The sequence below is a fragment of the Nanorana parkeri genome, unplaced genomic scaffold (genome assembly GCF_000935625.1).
Source record: "Nanorana parkeri isolate BGI_ZX_2015 unplaced genomic scaffold, ASM93562v1 scaffold617, whole genome shotgun sequence".
Classification (NCBI taxonomy): domain Eukaryota; kingdom Metazoa; phylum Chordata; class Amphibia; order Anura; family Dicroglossidae; genus Nanorana; species Nanorana parkeri.
In genome coordinates this window covers 667,934-690,119 of record NW_017306885.1, presented here as the reverse complement: position 1 = coordinate 690,119, position 22,186 = coordinate 667,934, and the positions used below count along the sequence as shown (strand labels likewise).

General features: G+C 40.7%; 1 protein-coding gene across 2 annotated transcripts in view; it reads left to right on the top strand.

The window, feature by feature from the left end:
- The window catches only part of MAPRE2 (microtubule associated protein RP/EB family member 2), a 146,469-nt gene that overhangs the window by 38,302 nt on the left and 85,981 nt on the right, over window positions 1-22,186 (top strand). Inside the window, exon 1 of one of the 2 annotated variants that reach the window (XM_018562965.1) lies at window positions 9,823-10,272. The exons of the other annotated variant lie outside the window; for it this stretch is intronic. Within the exon in view, the coding sequence (XP_018418467.1) occupies window positions 10,154-10,272 (119 nt within the window). The 5' untranslated portion in view covers window positions 9,823-10,153. Of the gene's footprint in view, window positions 1-9,822; window positions 10,273-22,186 lie in introns of those variants that run through there. 2 annotated transcript variants of the gene reach the window in all.

The window sequence follows — 22,186 nt, the reverse complement described above, 5'->3', positions numbered from 1 at the left end:
TAATGGCTGCGGCGGTCACTCAAAATTCTTGAGTGACCTTTAGGAGGACCATGGGGAAAAACACTTACCCCATAGTTCTCCTTTTAATGAATAACTTTTAAATTTTATTTTACTTAAAAGAGCAGAACTCAAGAAGCTATGCCAAAAAAAGCGGATGGGCAAGGGGCAAAGTACAAGTCACCAGTATAGCCGGTACTCCCCCCCTGTTGCTGATCTTTCCCCATTACTGACTTACCATTCCTTGTTCTGCACCATGTCTCTGTGTGAAGGTGGACATCTTCATAAAGGCAAATATTTGTTTCCTGCATATCAGAGTCCAGAGGAAGGAGAACAGTGAGCAGCACAGTAATCACAACACCAAATCTCACTCCAAATCTCCCGAGACTAACGGTCAGGGGCACAGTGCCTTAGATCTTAAACTGCAGATATGCAACTAAGACTTTATGTGCAGGAATAGACACACTTGCATACCAGGAAGTGCACTACTGTTTTCAAGAGTAGGAATGAGCTGGGGCTTGGCGTAAACCCAGTTTGTCTGAGTTTGCCAAAGCCTGCTCAAAACTGTTACCCACATACCCCTGTCCCGACCCAATCAGTTGCGGCAGGCACATTCCCCACTCCACTGCTATGCATTACAAAGGGGCAGAGAATGCCCCTGCCACAACCCCTGGAGCTAATTGGGCTAGTAGGGGGGTTAGTAAGTTTATAGTTTTGAGCAGACCTGGGCAAACTCAGGCGAACTATGTTCGCATCAACCCTAGCAAGGAGGAATTCCAGACAAAGCGTAGACTTTTCAGGGTACTGCTTAGACCCAATTAACATTTCTACACTTCTTTTTTTTTTACTTTTTGAGTTTAGGTCCACTTGAAGCTGCCAAAAGATATTGGCTGTTAATGGGGTATCCTGTGAATAATCTCTGCTGGAAGGCGCCGTATGACCTACATTCATATCAGTGTACACACATGAAAGCTGTGTCTTAATTAGATCTCGGCACCACTCTGGAGTAAATGCCAAAATTTCTGCTGATGTTTAACAAGTAGCAGAGCCTTGTGAAATAACTTTGTATGTAATGGCTTGGAGTCAGTACTGATACTATGAGTCAGTCATTGACATGGTGCATAAATGAAGCAAAATTGCACTGAAACTGACTCATACAAGCTAACAATAATTAACTATATAAAGACAGTGAATTACACTGCAATGCATCTCACTATGTATGTTTGTGAACAAGGTAGAGGTATTTATTAGGTACACACAGTCTTGTGATTATTTTAACATCTGAAGGTTACAGCTTAGTTCATAGGATGCATACAAATTAAAAAAAAAAAAAAAATTAATAAAATATAAATGAGCGCCCAGGTACCATATTTATGGTATTTATGGTATTTATCTACCTAAATTGGTCATTAAAATGAACAGTTACATGGATCAGCACTGCACAGCGATGATGCAAAAAACATTATTATTTGTGCCCAGTTTGTCTCCATTTTGGGCACAAATCCATTCTGAAAATATGAACACATTTTGCCACAGTTTGCATTCCTGAACATAATGGAAGACCACTCAGGTGACAAAAATCCCTGAAGACCATAAAGCCACCATGAGGATAACAGATGGAGTTTGTCCATAGCCTGTTCTCATAGCATAAGATTAGCAAATAAAATGTACCCCTTCTGTTTTTATTTTCTCATTAATTAGGGAGATGAACTCGAGGTGAAATATGTCATATGCTGATTATCTCACTCTGAAGGATGCATTATAGTTTTGTCTTCATTTATCCTTATCCCTCAAGATGTATCAAGACATGACTTCATTATATAACCTTCACAAAATTCTTTTCTTTCAGTCATTTATAATTCCTTTAAACCACCACATTGTCCTTGGACTGCAATACAATTATCTATTTTTGGCTACCACAATAAAGTATGCATAAATATAAGCCATACTCTGCATTAGGTCCACTTGGCGAACACTTGGCTTTTTTGTGCATCTTCCAACATAGTGGGGATGTGTTTTATGAATTCACAACGCTTCTGCTACAACAAAACTGTTTTTTTCAATAATAATAAAACTAAGAAGCTTGTGAAAAATGAACTATCCCATATATAGTATATTCCTTTAAGTATCGGCAGCAAAGCTCGCCTACTGTGTGTATGGAACACATTTCCTATTGATCAGGAATACAATAAATTTGTCCATACAAAGACTAGAGTACCATACAAAAAACTTTGATGCTTTTGCATGACTTTGTAACATTATATGGAGTAAAAATTAGATCACTTCAGATCACAAGAGTGATTTTAAAAAGTGATAGGTTAGAACTTCTAGCACAGTACTAATCCAGTACAGCAATTTATAGCGGATGTACACTTACCCAAACAAAGTGTAGTGTAGTTTAATAACATAAAGGACATTTGACATCTTAATCTTTGCTTTACAGAAAAAAATGCCTTGTGGGGTTCAAAGTATGTAACCAGCTCCACCCAATATTTTCCTGGTTTGGGTGGTCACAAGTATGTTGAATCCCCCACCTACTGTCTGTGACCCCCAGTAACTTCTGTCACCATTTCTTCCAGCAAGACCAATACACCAGTGTCAATTTCACATGTACATAAGATTCAAAGATTCATCCATCCTGCACACAAAGCTCTTACCTTTTAAACCTCAGGGTGCACAGGCAGTGGTGACAATGCTAGAAACTCAGCATGAAGAAAGGCCAGCTCTCCAAGTAAAGTATAGTTATTTTACGGCAAACAGCATTTACCGACACGTTTTGAGGGCCAGGAGGTCCTCTCTGTCAAGTTTCTAATTTAAGTGCTATATCTCACATGGAGTACTGAGCCGTCTTTCTTCATACTTTCAAATCTAACTCTCCAGTTGTAAATATTCCCCAATCACAGCTCAGTGACACCATTGTTTGCTTTGTAATAGATGTAGGGGTTGGGCAGAACTAAAAATTGTTGGGGATTGCTCGTCACTGCAGCCACCTGAAGACAGAAGAGACCAGCGTGTAATTTAGGCAGTTCCTATAAAAATGAAGTTGACTAATGGCATTAAACCCTGATTTTAAGGAATGTAAAGAACAATCTTCTGCAGGTCAGCTGCATACATTGCAAGAATCTTGGCAAACATTATTACGTACTTCCTGCTTCTGCATGGATGACGTTTATCTAGCTGAAATGAGTGCTAAGTGGGAGGGTCTGCCTATTTTAATTACATGATTAAACCCAATCTTTTAGTAAAACTGTTGGGAAAAGCAGTGAGCCAATCACATGCACAGGAAACTTAATGTCTTCAGATATTATGTACTTGATGTACACACACATTATCATGAATATGTAGCAGACTGTAAAGTCATAACAGGCTTCAGAGTAAAAAGAAAGGTACAATAATATGTATTATTTTTAATGAAAGTAGAGTTTTTTCTTTTTCCTTTTAATTGGTTATTATCCTGCACATGGAATAAATATTCACTAGTTGTCACAATCCCTTCTCCCTAAATTCTTGATTATGACAGATATATAATGCCTGGTGTCCTTTCAATAAGGCCTATACAAACCATAGCCAGCTGGAGAGCTGATGACTTGGAAGGTTCACTAAGAGAGCTTCATGGTGCTTGGCACTTTGTCTGAGCCAGAGTGGAAAGAACTGTGAACATGTTGTTGTTTTTTTTTATCATCTGCTAAACACTGAATGGCCACAACTGGAAGTGCTAGGTTATGGTCTTACAAAATATCTGTGGTAATATTGTTCATTGGCTACCATGGATTAGAATATTTTCTTACTTACATGGCCATGCATCAAAGAGGTGAAGTATTTTCAGGCTGATCCATCAAAACTGAAGAATAGAAAACTAGAGATCTAATTTGAGGTTGTTAATCGCAATCCGATTTCTGGTTTGATTTTTCCATGAAATGGAAAGTGGAAACTTATTATTTGACACTGACAACAACTGGATCTTTTTTTCTTGAAGAGACCCTGTCACTAGACCATTTATTTCAGCAGCAATTTTCCTATAGGATTATGAGAAAATGTTATGCATATTACTTTCCTGTAAAGGTCTCCCTTAGACATGGCTGCATTTTACACCAGCCTGGAATTTGGCTTTAAATGCTTTAATGGCACATATTGTATTGTATTATTGACCAAATGTAGATATCCATCCTCATTAAGCCTTCCTTCTAAACAACTGTTCATTTACGATATCAGCCACAGTTGAAGTAAATTGTTCTTACGTAGTTGGCTGTAAATGCACTGTAAACACATCAAGAATGCATTCAGATTTATAAATGTCATTGTGATGTGTCTGCCATTAGCCAAAGTTTGTGTTTTTTAATAATTACTTCTGATAGGCCACACACATGTACTGTATACAAAGGCTATGACTAAGCACTGTAGGTGTAAAATGTGTCAGTTCTCATGGCTGGTTATTATCTGCTGTGATTGTATCCGGATTTATCTTGAAACGATAGGAGTAGAAGATAATCTGGCTGCAACCTGCTATTTGTCCAATTTACGTAGGATAGACATTGGAATGTATAGAAAATGCAAGCAAACGCCCTTGGAAATGTATGCATCCAAATGTTTTTCTGCCATCTATAAACAAACAAATGTGTAATCTGTATGTTTACTTTCTCTAAGTATGGAGGAAGACTTTTCAAATCCACGTATAAATTACTAAATAAAGAAATTAACTACTGTTCAATTTATATTGGCAAACATTTTTTGCTTTATGTAAACTTGTTTTCTGAAAGGAACATCAATTTAAAATTGACATGCACTGTCCACCCTCAGGGCAAGGATCTGTAAGCTAAGTATGGCCAAGCTATTGAGAAATTTCCATGAAGAGTGGATGGGGAAGGAGTAGTAAGCAGTAGCTGGTGCTACCTTATCCGAGCAGGGGGAACCTATTAAGAATGACTGTTCCCTTCTGCAGCCGATGGTTGGGTGGCTCAGTTTAGGAGACACCCACATATGAGGGCTAAAAACGACTTAGGTATTTGTCATCTCAAGATTAAAGCAGGACTCCGAGTAAACATTTTCTTAACCCCTGCAGTGGGGCTACCCCATGCACTGCAAGGGTTAAGTGCTTATTTTTGTCTGATGGTTGTTCTTTAAAGCAGTGGCTCTCAACCTGTGTAGCCTCAGGACCCACATTTGTCCTTGGTCATTAAGTCGCGACCCAAGTTGCACTGCAATGGAACACCCCACATTAGGGTACCGCGTGTTCCGGTGCTGGCGTACAAACTGTGGGTTGGAGGTGCATTCACCATTGCCATTCATTCAAATGAATGGCAACGCAACACACCTCCCTCACCAGAATGCACGGTAGGCGTGATTGCGTGGTACAGTGCGTTAATCACACGGTACTCTGCGATTAACACACTATGCTATTGTAAACGGGCCCTCAAAAACACTGAAATACATACACATTCTCACACTCACAGACATTCTCACACACAGATACAAATACACACTCAAAAAAATGTAAAAAAAATAATAATTAAGGTCCACCCAGTCTCCCTACCTTACGAAAACTGGAGTGGTTCCTCAGCCTGGGCTTCAGTGTGGGCTGCTGTTCTGTGACGGAGCTCCATTCATAGGTGCGTTGCTTGTACAACTCCCTTGCATGCCCTGTAGAGGTGCCGGGAGCCAGAATGTGATGTCACTCCGGTCCAGGCACCTTTATAGGACACGTGAGGGATCTATAAGCAATGCACGTATGGATGGAGCTCCCTCGCGACCATAGCCCCAACTTATCCCTCCTCAAGCTGACACTCCGCGCCGGGCAGCATATTTTGAATGGCTGCTTGGCGCGAGAACTGACAGTGCTGCGCTAGGGGGAGGCAGAGGAGCCTCTCACCTAGAATAGTGGAAGGTATGTGGCGACCCACTTTTGAGAACCAAAGCTTTAAAGGCACATAGACATAAGATTTTTTCCAAAACAGGATTTTTTTGCTGCATTTTTTGAGCAAGAGTTTCAAATGAATGTTTTCATTGGTTAGAAAACTTTGCCTGTTTTCCCAGGTGCGGGCTCCTTTTTCATTTCTTATTTGCTCAAAACTGGCACATTGTACATGCCCATCTGAGCAGTCATTTATGTCTGTGCCCAGCTTAAGGAATACGTTCACTTCAAATCAATGTGAACTTATCCTTACGATTTACGTAATTGGTTCCTCACTCCCCCTGCACAACTGAATGCCTACCGAGTTCCCAGGGGCCTGATCAGTACATCCCCATTGATGTCTATGGGGAACTTCTACCTCCATTTCCTGCCAGGAGACAATAGAATTCAATGGAGATGTACTGTGCGAAAGTGGGCAGGAGAAGGAGACGTTTGCCACAGGATATCAACAAAAATCGTGGAGTCCAGGCCTGACAGAACTCTGTAAGTATGCATCTGTGCAGAGGGAGAGTAGGAACGATTAGATTAGCCCAAAAGGACAAGTACACTTTGTTTTAACATGCCATTATCCTTTAAACCAGGGATGTCCAAACTCCGGCCCTCCAGCTGTGGTGAAACTACAAATCCCATAAAGCATCTCTCTCCGGGAGTCATGTCTGTGGCTGTGAGAATCTTGCAATGCCTCATGGGCTTCGTAGTTCCACCACAGCTGGAGGGCCGCAGTTTGGACATCCCTGCTTTATACCTACCATGCATTGCTTGAATTTCAGCCAATTCCTGCTGAATCAGCCAAAGTTCAAGCTGTGAGCTGGCTCTGTCGGCACCATCCAACTCCACAAAAGTTGTTTTTTAAAATTGAAGGAGTCGGGTAAAAAAATGTTTGTCTAAACAGTGACTGCATCCTATTAGAAGCAGTTACTGTTTGAGTTTCCAAGCAGCCGCGGCGGGTAACTGTCTGAATACAGTAGCTGTTTAGCATGGATGGGGGGTTCAGCCTGAAGGGTCTGAACAAGAGAAATCTAACCATGTATGACTATCCTTAAATGTGGCCATGAATACCCTGATAAATGTCTACAAATTCCAGCATGACTTGAGACAATTAAGCAGTGTTGGACTTTACAAAGGACTGATTGTTTCCAAGCAGAATGAGTATTTCTTATTACACACAGAAATGTTATCGGTTTGTGTAAATCTCTTTTCTCGTTACTAAGAGATCACTTTGTATATGGCCTCACTGATATGTTAGGTCAGAATAACGATTTTTATTTCAAACACTTTAATATGATTGAAATTGTTACTTTTAAATCATTTTTAGCCATGTTCAAGCCTGGCCACAGCTAGACAAATGTTAAATGGTGAGACATGTTGTTTCTTCTGAGCTACACGTTTGGTTTAAAAAAAAATTGATCTTTTTTGGAATGCGCGTGAGACATTGTACACATGTGAAAACTGTTTTACCTTTTCTTATTGACGGCCATCACTCCAGCTTGCATGGAAATTTTACAATTTGTTGAAAAAAATCTATGTGCAATAATTTTAAATAATTATGCCCAATTCCCAGAAGTGATGTACTGATTGTAACACATGCTTTAATGGAGCTATATATGACCACCTTTCATGCCCAGACTCTGTAAACAATTTGCAAAGCCAGTCATGTGAATGTTCATTTAGTGCGAATAGAGGCAAAAACAAACATATTTTCTTTTCAGGTCGAATGTATCTAATACCGCATTATGGCCACTAGATAGAGCTGAAGAGCAAAGAAAATAAGTACTTCTTTGCTCCTCTATGCCTTTTAGTGGCCACAATGTTGTGTTACATTACATTGAACAAATGTTCACAGGGTGAATGGTCCTGCAAATTGTTTATTGCTAGATCCCCAAGCAAGGAAAGCAAGTTGCTAGTCAGTGCATCAATTTTTCTAGTGTGTTTGCAAGGGTGGCCATATATAGCTTGGTAACTGCATTCGAAGCTCCTGATTTTGAACATTGCTTGTTATTATCAGTCTCCTTCTGAAGAGAGTGAAATTATCATCTTTGGTAGCTAGCAGTATGTGTGAGCACACAGGGAGATTTTCCATCTTGTCGGAAATCTCCTTTGGAATGGGTCTGACCTTCTCTTCCCCTATGAAGTAGAGGTTAGGATCAAGGTACCATATGTGTGGCTCTGTCACTGTTGACCACCCTGCTAAATTTTTGCTTGGCTGCCATGAGCAGCACAAAGCTTTGTATATGTTATGTTGCTGGCCGTCAGTAATTCCTTCCTGTGTATAGTGAAAGTTACTAAAATGCTGCCCTACCTACCAGTGCAGTCTGTCTCATTGTTGCTGTCCTTGCAAATGCATTTTGTACTGTGTACTTACAGTTTACCCAACCTGGGTCTGTACACCTAGAATGACCTCCTAGGTAGTAGGAATACGGTTTATTGTACTTTTCTAGTTGTCTGTTTTACTCAGGGGCATCCCCACTGGGTCACATGGGGGGCAGCAGGTGTGCCTGCCACCCCCCTTTCTGGCCACAGCACCCAAGGCTAGTGTGTGGGGGCTAGTGTCCCGAGCCCCTGGCAACCAGTGATCAGTGAGCTGGGCAGGACACTGGCCAGAGGCACCATCCCCCCACATAACGTGCCGCCAACACCATCCTCCGAACCCTCCCAGGAACGTACAACACCAGCAACTGCCCCTTGGCATAACCCCCCACCAGGTCTTGGGTGTCAAACATTGAAGAGATGTCCCTGGTTCTACTAACCCAGAGTGACCACTTCTAAAGTATCCACCCCCAGCCCCAGAATACCTTGTGTAGCTATGATATCTGATCTTGTTGGTGTGGCACTAAGGCTTGCCAGCTGACTGAGATATGAAAGGGTAGCACAAGACATTTGGCCTAAAGCCCCAGGAATTATGAATTTCTCTTGGCCAGGCATGTGTCTTCACAAGCCCTGCGGCCATAGGCAATTCAATCAAGGACATGCCGATGATTTCTTGCCCCTTATTCTAGCATAGATGTCTGCCTGCTTGTTGCCTCAGTTGTTATTGTAGTGTTTTGTAGTGAAACAACAACTAACAGATACTTTACCACTCAGTGACAGTATGTGATGGCAAAACCACACACCATTATGCAAATACTGCCTGCTTTTATTTTGGCATTTTACATAATATTTTTTGTCTGTTTACTACAAATTCACAGTGACTGATGCAAAGTCATTATTACAGTGCTATTTGGGCAATACTATTCACATTTTGTTTATCGTTTATTTTCAGCACACACAACTTCTTTCAATTCCTGCTTTATCTGGTATGTTAAATATTCAAGATGTCCATTCTCTAAGGGCTGAATGGATTCCCTGAAGATGCAGCATCATTTTTGCTCTTGTATTAATGATGAGTCTAGATGTAATAATATTCCACTGCTTGTTTCTCTTTTTGAGACAGTCTGTAAATGTGTTTTTCCTTTGTAGGAAGCTTTGTTGCCTTTAGTGGATGCAATGTTGATTGGTGACTGTGCAATTATATAATTGAGAATACATCCATTTTCAGGGTGCTCTTGTGGTCTGTTTTTTACCATTTTTCCCCTGCATGTAAGCCAGTCCCAGCCCTGCTGCACATTGCTCGAGCATTGCCTGGTACTGAATAGATCTTTGTGTGCACAGCTGCATATCAAAGAGCTGAAAGGAAATGGACAGAGGAAAAGCTGTTCAGTAGGCTAGGCTGAGCTGCCGTGGTTTTTTTTTTCCTTCAGTGGTGCAGCAGGGAGAGAGGAGGAGGAGGAAGAGCTGGAGGGGTGTGTAAAGAGATGGGAGGAAAGGAGGGAGGAAGGGGGGCTTGGTTATCAGTAGCTTGGTGCTTTTTGCATGCCAGATGTAGCCTTTTCCTCTAGCCTTCCCCTTTGCCTTCTGCTAGTGTGTCTGTTATTATTGTTTTTAGATATATTGGTATTATAACACTGCAAGTGTGTATTCTGTGTATACGAATTGAAAGGATCTGATGAGTTAGCTGGTTGCCATGGCGAGGGACCTAGTCATGTGACCAGGATGCTGCTTCAGGCTGTTTTGACGTCAAGCTGTAGACAGAGAGAGAGAGGGAGTAAGAGCGATCCGTGGCATAGCAGCAGCAGCAGCAGCAAGATCGGTGCCTCCTGTAACTCACTGGCCAACACCAAAGGCTGAAAATAACATAGAAGCTTCATCAGCATTGCATTTTTCCTCCTTGATTTATTGCATCATTCTTCCCTCTTTCCTGGGACAGCATCAATGCCGGGTCCAACCCAAACGCTGTCCCCAAATGGAGAAAACAACAACGACATCATGCATGATAACGGGAGCATCATTCCGTTTAGGAAGCACACTGTACGCGGGGAGCGTTCCTACAGGTAATAATGGGGTGGGGGGGGTGATGTGTATTGTATGGAAGGGAGGCAAGGCCGGGGGGGATTGTTATTGCTGGACACCAATGTGTTTTTTCTGCATTTTTTTTACACCCTTGAGACATGCCTTTCTTTATACATCCACTTTATGTTGTATGCGATGTGTGGCAAAGAACTTGTGTCCTTGCAGCAGTAAGCGATTTCCCCTTTCCACACCATGCACCGTGCAGCAGGGTTTACATCTCATCAGGCGTGTTCTAGATGTGGGTACCTTCATGTTACTGAAATGTTATGTAATTGGAAAACAAGCGCTGTCTGCTTACTGTAAGAAGAAAGGTGTAAGCGTGGATCTCAGCAGCTGTGATTTGCACCTTGCAACATTCATGTGCACTGACAATTATATAACATTGCAGAGAAGCCATTTTTGAGGTCACTGCGATGCTTTGAATCACAGATTCTCCAACCTGCATGCTCTTAAATGGGTCATTGTATGCATATAGACAGATGTGTTTTATACAAATAAACCCCGGATTAATTCTCACGGATAATCTTAACTTTGTGTGATTTATTCATGTTGATTTAAAAAAGCCATGCTGGCTGTTGTTGTTTTATTTATTTTTTGACACTTGATGAGTACTACGCTTACTGGCAGCGTGGAGCCATTTTTTTTTTCCATTTTGCTTGATTTAGTCATTTGAAAAACGGAAGGAAATGAAAGCCATCAGAAACAGAGACAGCTTGTTCCTGCTCAGATGCTCAGAGAAAACATGAGAATCCTTTCTGAGCTAAGCTGCAGCCTGCAATGTTAAAGCACCAGATTGATAGGGCTTTGTAAAGGTCTAGCTTCTCCATTGGTGGGAACACTGATTGTAGAGGTCACAGGGTCATGGCTTTACTTAACCCCTTCTTACAGTGGACCTTTCAATTTATCATAACAATGTCGATTGCATGATAGCCTTACATGAAAACAGATTGGTCATTCCAGGACACTGGTTCATTTTCTGATCCAGTTCTGTCTATCTGTCTCTACCTCTCCATCTGTCTGTCGCCTACGTAGAAATCATGCACAGTGTAGATAGATTGCCTTTTTCTTTGCTGGCCTTTTGCATTCTTGTTTAAAGAAAATGAATTGCATCAGTGGCTCTCCGATGGGAGATGGCCCTCACGGCAGATTTGTTTTACTATATATTGTTTGGCTGGTGGTGCGGTTGTCACAGCAAGGTGAGCCTGTTAATGTGGTGTGGAATCTCTAAGGGGTTATAGGAGGCAGGCTTCTTTTAGACCGCTGCAGGGTATGTTTTCATTACATTTGCATTACAATTTCTGATGGCATGGATGTACAGTAGCAATTAGCTCATTCACATCATCTATCATTGAATGCTGTATGTACAACTGAATGCCTCCACTATAATTGGATTAATTTGTATGCGATGCTTACTACAGAAACATGGGCTGGGCATTCTAACATGACAAATGTGTAAGTGGTGGTTAATGTATTTTGCACATTCTATTCCTACGTCTGCAGCTTTTTTTTTCTCATCTGCGGTTAGCTTAAAAAACAATTATGGTTCAAAATTGTTGTAGACCAGAGTACAAAGGATGGAAATGGAGGTGTGTCACAACCTGTCAATGTCAAGTATCCGTTTCGAGTGCAGGTTAGATAATGAAAGCTGGGATCTGATTGGTTGCTATGGACAACCCGACTTCCATTTTTAGTTTCCTCCATGTTTTTTTACCTGAGCTCAATGGTATATTGGGTGTCATGGGAAAAAAAATAAGAACATCAATTCTAACTGGATCATTTAAAAGGCATTTGCACAATACATTTAATACAATAATAACATTGCTCTAAAATATGTTATGGTGTCTGTGTTAACAGTCAAAGTATAGAAACAACGTAGAGCCCAGATGTGTTCTGGGGGCCCAAAGATTTGCCAAGAGCATTTCAAGATGGCATTGCACCTTTTGACGTGTGTATATTTGGATTTGTTTTACATTATAAAACCTTTTACATTGTAAAATGGCTGATTTATGACGCGCATAGGAGTTTGTAATAAATCATTAGACTGCAGGAACAGAGTTACCAGAAATGGTTTCATTACAGCAGGGTTACTGGTTATTTATAGAACTCGGCTAAACTGACCACATAATAAAACCCCAAGGATACTTAACAAATTTCTCTGGGGAAAAACACTGTATTTACATTCCTCTTACACATTAAGAACCAATTCTCTTCAGCATGTTCCATCTGTCAGTGGTGGGGCAAGCAAAGACACAGCATGTCTTCTGGTGATTATAAAGCAGGGTGGCCATACACAACAAATTACTCTGTTTGGTATAGGAGATGGGGTATTTTTCATATCAACAGGCAATACACTTCAGAAACTGGGAGTTTCAGAAATTATTGTTAGAGATTGTAATATCTTTTCTGTTAAATTTACAGTAATGTTTTTGCACAAATGCAGTTTTCCTTTAAAGGAGAACTATGGGGTCAGGGCTTATGACCTACCCCGAAAATAAGACCTAGTTTGGTGGTAGCATGTGAGGGGTAACTTGAAGAGCAGGTGAGATGGTATTAGTCTGCAGGGACATACTGTATTAAAGGGATGACAGGGGGCTCCCTCCAGAGTGGTAGAGGGAGCAGAGACACATTAGCAGATCATTCCTCTAAATCGCTAGTTACTGTGACAGGCGGAGTGATACCAGATGCACTCCGCCTGTGAAAGTGAAAGAAAGGGATCAGCATTACCGATACTGACCAGTAGGAAAAGAAAGAGCAACAGTATTGTTCTCATTCTTACCATACCAAAAAAAAAAGATATCCCCTGAAAATAAGACCTAGTGTGTTTTTTTGGGGGTAAAAAAAATATAAGACAGTGTCTTATTTTCGGGGAAACACGGTAGTTCTCCTTTTAAGTCTTCTTTTAAATGTGTGATTATTAGAGTTGCCACATGACCATTGTGTTTCATTATCTGCAAGGACAGACCATTAGCGTGCTTCAGGCCATCCAGCAGTTGAGGACCACACATCTACTGTATCCAAACTTTGTGTTTCTTGTTTTTAAATACTGGGGATGAAAGGACAGTGCGCTTGTATGGCTAAGACTTATTTGTGTATAGGCAGTATTATTGCTGTTGAGTGAAGGCTAAATTGGACAGGTTCAGTAGTTCACGCGTTGATGCAACTCCTGGGTTTACAATTCTAAACTCCTACGTAGAACTTCCAGATCTGATACCCCAAGAAAACGGCACACATGTACCTGAGTTTTGATATTTTGTAAACTTTGTGTATGTTTTTAGATGGTGATAGTCAAGAAAGAGAGACTAGCAACATATAGGAGCCATTATAAGGTACATGGGGTGATTCTTCCACTGGCTACAGATTTACAATTCAGCTTATGTTATCCAGTGGAGTTGCTCCTTCCCTAAAAAAAAATAAAAACAGGATAGTTAACATGTTTTACTATATAAACAAAAGAAAAACTTGCCAGAGGATTATTTTATTAGGGGGGTTTCTTGTAACCCTAATTATGGGCATAAGACGTGACCCTTATGGTTTGTTAAAGCAATAAAAATATGCTTATGTTTTGCCCTCCCTGGTTCCTCCTCTGCCCCTTTTTAACATGCTAATGACATTTATCAATAAAACCTTTCCATTGTAATTGGACGCCTTATTATAGACCCAGTGACATCATTACAAGGTTTCTGTGCTTCTCTATACAATACAGGCAGATCATGGCTGGTGAGAGGGGCTGGCAGTGTGCTGTACATACAAGCCTACTTAAAACATCACAGCACCCCACCTCGGTACTCCTCTCAAAAGCCCTCAGCTCTTTTGCAAGCGCAGGGCTAGCTTATGGGAGGAGTACTGTAAATATGAAAATACCTTGATGGGTAGATGTCCATGTGCAGGGGTAGGCATTTCTAGGCAGAGTGCATTTGCATGCAAACTGCCCTAGATAACACCCAGATGTGATGTGGTGCAATGTTAAATCCCATTAGGCATTGCATGACTCCCAGAGGCAGATGCATGTTGGGATTAGTAGTTTCACCACAGCTGGAGGACTGGCATTTACCTACCTCCTGTATAGAGCATTGCCATATGTTTTACAAATGTGAATTATGTGCCATTTATAACAGTGCATGAAAAAGAATTCCAAGACAAGGACAAGCCTTGTCACATGACCTATGCCATGTGATTGGCTTCCCCTCTAATCATGATGATCTCTCTGCAGTGTTGAGTAGAGAGAGCTCCGTGGGACGCCTCCGGCTGCTCACCACAGTTTGAATTTTATAAATCACTCCTAAAATGCAGGCCATGGTGTTCAATGGAGAGCAGATAGCATATGCCAGTCTGGCTTTAAATAGGACCCTCAGAAAGAGTGAGAAACATACACAGATAGAGAACGCACTCCGGCACCATGAAAACATATGCATCTTATACCTGGTACACATACTTGGCGAATCAGTTAGTTATTTTAGGGTGCATGTGAAAAAAGAGAAGTCATGATAGATGCTGGAAGTATGCATCACAGTGGGATGATATAGCCAGTGTTAGAATTGACCAGTGGGCGAATCTCAGTCTAACACACTCTTTTCTGTTGCCCACATTACTCTAGGAAACTATAAGTTTTGTTGTATGATTCAGCTTATATATACCATTCAGTTAATATTTGTTGCCAGTTCATATAAATTCTTGCCAACCTCCACAAAACCAATGAGCTATGGCATTTTATTTTCCTGGAATATTCATTTTCACACATGGAGCAAATGTATTTTCGAACATCAGCTTGGTACAAAGGCAAGTTTTAAAACTGTGCTGAGAGTGAGGAGTCATTTCTGTACATCTTGCGGCCATCTTGTCAACCGTAGTGTCTGCATGGATGCCATGTATCTTTCTGGCTAGACAGCTTAATATACAAATATCATAGTGAAATGATGCTAGACACACCAAGGATTTTTATGTGCATATTTGCTTTTCCTGTTCTTGGCAGGGAGCGCAGATGTTTCGTGGTTTTTTTTTTCTGCCAAGCATCGAAGCATAATAAGCATGCTTGGTTTATTTTAGTAAATAAGCAGCAAGCTTGGGTAGGGGAAGCTTTTATTACCCGGGGAACCTGTTAGGCTTAAATTATAACTACCTTGATTGATAAATTTGGTGTAGTGAGTGGCTAGAACCACTTTCAGATTTTTTTTATTGCTGTGTATGTCCCTGTTAGGGAGATTCACTCACTCTGATTGTCCTAATCGCCAATGTCACTGTGAATGAAAGTGAGTATGTCCAACATTTTTAGTTGCCACTAGAACAGAAATAGAGGGTTACTCTTTCAATGGGGACACTTGCTCCCATGACAACAGTCTAAGAGGGGATTCCCCTTACAATGGAAAGATATCCTTTCACTTCCTGTTGAAGTCTACAGGACTGGAAGTGAAGGCAAAATGAGCCTAATGAGACACAGATGGCCAAAAAAATCTGACACCAGTTTAACCCTCCCCTACTCATTTCAAAATGGGGGGAAAAAATGCCCTTAGATTTATGTTGAGCATCTCTTCAACAAGTAAACGTTCGTAATGCTAGAATACAGGAGATGGATTATGAGAGTGAGTAACAATGGATTGTTTCCATTGTCTGAGCTGCAATGAATAAGTGAGAGCTAAAATTTACTGGCTGCCATGGACAGTAAACATGATTCTTTAGCAGTCAGCCTGACATGTCATGTTGTGAAAGCAGAATACAATTAAAATAATACAAGAAAGAGGCAATATTAACTGGCCATAGAGAAAAGTCTGAATACTTTCATCTTATAGGCCATCTTGGGGTGGGACAAACATATTATATTAGTTGGTTAAATACTAACAGACAGGACATCTGTAGCTGATGAGCAGGTATTTGGGAAAACTACTGTACAAACTGTTTCAGCTCCCCTAACGCTTCTATTTCCCCATCTGAATATTTCGTTATAGTTTGAAAAAGTGCAAAAATCTCACTCGTGGTCTCCAGCAGACCAATTTTACCATCTGATAAAAAAAATATTCATTGTGCCATGTATTGCATCTTACATGTCATTGCAAAACCTCTTGTTAATACCAGATTCACAGTTTAAAGGAGAACTATGGGGTCAGGGCTTTTCCCCATAGTTCTCCCATGGGTAACGGGAGGACACAATCTAGCGTCCTCCCGTCACCCAAAGCTGTCTGGATCCACCCAGCTGCGTGATTGACAGCTGGCTCTGCCTATCTAGAGGCAGTGCCAGCTGTACCTGCCCCCTCCCTCGTCTGTTCCGCCAGTCAGCACTGGAGGATCGGACAGGGGAGGGGGGGAATCCCTGCAGGGAGCTGTGATTGACGGGCACAGCTCTCTGCAGGGACAGGATCGAGAAGTGAGCGAACACCGGTATGTGTTCGCTCACTTCCCGATCTATTGAGCCGACCTGTGACAGTTTCATTGTCGCAGGTCGGTTAGAACTATGAGGCTGAGTGATTTTCACTCGCCTCATAGTTCTTCTTTAATCTATCAAGGCATAATGACTGTGATGCAGTAACACCTTAATAATAATCTATTGATCACTGCAAGGACTGTCTTGCCATGTCTACCTGCACATATTCCAGACGTTGTGTACACTATTATTGTGGCTTATTCTTTCCCATTTGGAAATAATTAAAGCTGAACTCCTGCATTTTGTTCAGTCTTGCACAGTTTTACAGGCTCCTCTCCTGTAATTAAATTGATGACTGTGATTCTATTGCACACACTGAGCTTCTCACAATATGTATTAGAAGCTGGAGCTTCTAGGTCAGATAGAGCCTACCTTATTCCTTGGCTGATGGATGTCCAGCATTATCTAGCATTTTTTCTTCCCAGCCTGACTGTCCCTGGCTCCTTTCAACTATTGGGTTTCAGTTCCTTCAAACATAAAAGCTCAGCATCACATGTGGGTATTTCCTACGGATGTCTACCTGCATATTCAGTCTGCCTCTGAAAACCTGCTCCTCCAGACTGATATCTACCTTTTTAAAGCATTTTGATATTTACATAACTCGTCTTGAGACCCAGCACACTGCTTGCATCAACGACTCTTGTGAGGAGTGCCAGGCCCAAGCGCTGCATTGTTTTTCGGAAGCTATGTACAGCACTCTGCTGGCCTTTTCCACCAGCCATGATCTGCTTCCCTGGGTGGAACCATGTAGTACAAAATATATGCAGAATAAACATGTGTTGTCTTCTTTGTAGACTTATGGGAAGTTGGCCCAGTAATACAGCTTGTATACTGTAGATCAGAAATGAAACTCAATGGGGTGATTATTGAATGAACAGGTAAATGTGGTTGTTATAAGACCGAAGGTAACCTCTCCTGCACCTCAAAATGCCTGGATTACACAAGGGATATAAGAAGTATTCCTAATGCATAGACAGTCACATGTGCAGCCACATTTTTTTTATATCCGTGTTGTTTCTAACCACAGAACAGTTGGTCACAAGTTCTTGTCAGGTTCAAATTTGAAATTGCTCACATTTCTCCTATTGTCAATACTCTTGATTGACAAAAGGCAAATTTATCATATGGGAAAATGAAAATGAATCTGGCTGTTGTAAGACAACTGCCGTCCAACACTTATTTTTCACGTATGTGTTGTATGAACCAGTTTAAATTGCACAATGGCTTCTTATGTCTCAAAGACTCAAGTGGCCTATTGCACACATTATTTCTCCTGTATTGATTTTTTATAATGTACGAGGGGGAGTCAAAAATTATCGACACTCTGGCTGTAGAATTTTTATTTTATTCAACTTTTAGAAAAGACAAATACATCATTTTGCGACATAATCTCTTTGCTTTTCAATACACTTTGTCCATCTGTCAACAAGCTTTCTTATTCCCTCTTTAAAAATGTTTTAGGCTGAGCTGCGAGCCACCAATGCACCGCTGTCCACTTCTTCATCAGAGGGGAATCTTTGTCCTCGTAGGGCTGCTTTCAGGGGACCAAAACAGGTGAAAGTCTGATGAAACAAGCTCAGGACTACAGGTGTATGCGTAATGTTGTCATCAGCCATGCACGGGCGTCTGGATGCTTCTTGATGGCTAACACTTGTAAGACCTTCCTTGAACCTCTCTATCCATTCATACACACTTCTTCACGACAAAACACTTTCTCCATACTGCACACAAAGTCTTTGATAAATAACGCCACCAGACACACTCTCGGACCACAAAAAATAAATCGCTGCACGCTGCTCTCCTTTCTTGCAAATCACAAGTAGGGCATCCATTTTGTTCTCATATTGCAGTTACAAGTGAACTGACGTATCACATTCACACCTGCACAGCAGGGACTGGGGAGGCCGTAGCCTTGAACAGAAAGAGCTGATAAGACAGTGCGGCCAACAGAAGCTTTAACATTACTGGAGTTTTGACTCGCCCTCGTAGAATAAATATAAGCCCTTGCAAGAGAATAATATTTGTTTGGTGGGCAGTGGAGGAAGACTTGTGTTTTTTCTCTGCTGCATGTCAATGACACATATAGGTCTTTCTAACCTGTGACTGGGCACTGAAAGGACAAGCAGAAGACCGATGAGCACATCTCTCTGCTCTTTCCTCTTACTGCAGCAAAGCTGATAGACTCAAGGAGGTAAAAGCAGCACAAGGAGCCAAAGTTCCCATACTGCTTGCATTTAAAAAACAATATAGTGTTATTATTGCGTTAATAATGTGTTATTAAATAAAGAGCTGCATTTAATTGTCTCTTATATCTGCTTTAAGCTTCGTTTAATCAGGTGCCATGCACCCATTGCTGATATATTTGTTTTTGATGGAATTCTCTTTAATCTGTGTTTTAAAGAAAATTATATTTTGTTATGTTTCTTACACTGCACTTCGCCATGCATTAGATTATGCGGGAGGCCCTGGCCTCAACAATGGTCCTGATCATGCCATTTGCTTACCTTCTCTGTCATGTCTGTATGGGTCTGTCACATCAAAAGGAGCATTTCTATTACTGGCTCACATAACAGACTATGGAAAGCTGATGAAACATGAAGAATGGCGTGGCCCCTGCAGTGATGACAACCTATACCTGGATCTGTGGTCTATCGTTTTTTTTTTTAAATATCCGGTTACTGGACCTTCCTTTACTTGCTGCTCAGTGTTCCAGGACCTACTTGCTGTGGACAAAGTTAATGATTTGCAAACAAGAGCTGGAATCTACAGTTTAAACAAGGTGTTGACCCTGTTGAAATCTGCTCAATTGCTGGAACAAAAGAGAGCTATTTCCATCTTTTATTTTTTAAGTAGGGAATAAGAAACACATGCTTCTAAAAAGTATTTTTATTGCATCTAATTAGATGAGATCAGAAGAAATTTTGAAAAATATCTTTCTATGCAAAGAGACAGAAGCCCAAGCTTATTTCACTTGGTTACTTTGTATCTCGCCACATATGGGATTGGTCTGTTTCAAGTTGAGCGATTTTGCTTTGATAGACAGAGTTAAACATGTTTATGTAATTCTTTTAATAGCAGAGTGTACTCGCTGTATATAGCGTATGCAGCCACAAATGTGACCTGTAGAATAGAAATGGTAAACATCTGCTATCCATTTTGTGCTGTAACACTCACTCACATGCATGCTTGCTCTGTGCTGCTTTGTGAAAAGGGGTGGACAGGGACTGCTCATACAAAGAGTCCCTTCCTGCACATAAATGATCCGGTTTCCTTGACTGCTAAATCTTTAAAATGTGAATTGATACACAAATAAACCCAGGGGCCCTCAAGGGATTATTACATAGCTACAAATACACTTCCAATTCCAGTTTACCATATTTCTTTAATGTTAAAGGATGTAGTGGGAAGAGAGTGTAAATCGTGCTGTCCTAAGTAAATATTATCTATTCAATCAGGCCAAAAATATGCAGCACTATTTAATTCTCTATTGTTAGCATCTGCTTCTTTTTCTAAGAACAAGTACAAAGAAGTACACATATATTTTAAAAACTCTTATTGCATGGACTGTCATACATTGGCCAAAAGGTATTGTTTTTCGTTTTCTGTTATTTCTCAAATTCATTGTTTAAAAAAAAAAAGGAACAGGAAGTCTGCTTTAATCTGTTGAATTTTTCTCTACTCAATAATCATACCTGTACAATTTTTAATCCCCTGAATTTTAGATTTTTCCCAGGAGGTTGATAGGAGAGGCCATCAGGTGCAAAAATCGGGCTATGGTCCTTAGAGCAAGTAGCGGGGCCCTATCTAGTATTTACTGGACTCTTTGCAATGGGGGAAGAGGTGGAGGGTAAGGCAAAAATAAAAGCAGAGTAGTACTTAAAATCGTAAGCAACAGCAACACCTTACCAAGCTGCAAACGTGTCCTTCCTCTCAGTATTTGTAGCTATGTGACTATGGATTTAATTCAGTGCACTGGTATTACCCAGGACTATGAGTGGCTAATTGTAACCTATTGTCCACCAAGCTCACTTTTTTCGTACTGCAATCTCAACCCTCCATTTTGACTGTAAGTTCACTACTCTGTGTACCAGTTGTGGACCGGAGGCTGACGCCTGTGAGCCATATCTCCAGCAATCATGTTGATTAGCCATAGACTTTGGCCAAAAGCCAACAAGTTTCTATCTCTGATAATAAGGCTTTGGGAAATGATGGCTCTGTTGGATGTGACAGTTGAAGCGTGGCAGCTCATTATTGTATTTGGTGGTGGCTTGAAAGAGTCAGGCAGGACTGTAGACTGAGACCAGTACTCATACCTTTCCTATTCAGGTCAATAGTCCATTGAAGGAAAACATGGTTGGAATTAGAGGTTGATTGGTATATACTTAAATGAACCAGTTTCCTTGTAGCAGAACAATTAATTATCCAAGGGATTCTAAGGCATCTCAAAATTAATAAAGTGATGTTAACAGACTGCTAAGCTTTGCAATTGTCAGCATTTCAAAGTAGGGCGGAAACCCTTCTGTTTGTGCCTCCTGTCGTTATGAGGGTTTTTCCTTCTCAATGGTAAGACCGGCTAACCAAAATATTGCAGCTAATGTCAGCTTAAGCTGTCACTGCTTAGCTAAAGCAAAAACCAACTCACAATAGCCATAGTCGATAAGTTAATCCTGGATTCAGAAATGATTTGGTGAATCCCAAAGCCTTTCAGCCTTTCATATTCAGTAGCCCTTGGACGGCTACTGAATCTGAGGGTTTTTACTGGTAATTGATTAGTAAATAAAATATTATGCTTGTTTCATCAGGTTTGTTTAATAATTTGTGAGATGTGAACTATACTGGAAATAAATGTTTATGCATAGTTTAAAGAAAGTGAATTTGTTTTATAGTTTAGCATATGGAAGAGCTCTGTGTCTCCTTGATAGGGACATTTCTTCATTGTTGCTTTGTTACTAGGACAGATACAAAGAAGAAATCTTGGCTCGGGTTTGACCTTCACATATCTGGCCATAGAAGATGATTTGTGATTGCAAATGTATATGCTGATTTTCCTTTTTTTGTTTGCTTTCTACTTGACATGCACATCCATTGTGAAATTAACATTAGATGTCACCCAATAGTCTGAGATGGGAAAGTGAGATCATTTTTGTTTATGGTTTCCAGATTACTTTTTTAATCTCATACACCTCCATATTGCTCCATGATTGGTATGACATATTTTTTATAGCACAGTCTCTCTCCTTTTAAAGGTATGTGCAGTCATTTGTATCTTGTTTTAAAAATTAAGAGTATTGTGCATCTTTCAGTTGTATGAAAAAGGACACTATACCACCCACTATAGTGGTGTAAATCTTTAATACCTGCCTAAAAACCATATGCACTGGGTAGACTTTCTTGTCTTTTATTCAGAGTCCTCACCAGTCATCACCTATGCATACTCTCTTGTTCCAGCACACAATGTACCCTCCCCCCTCTGCAGGCTTCTT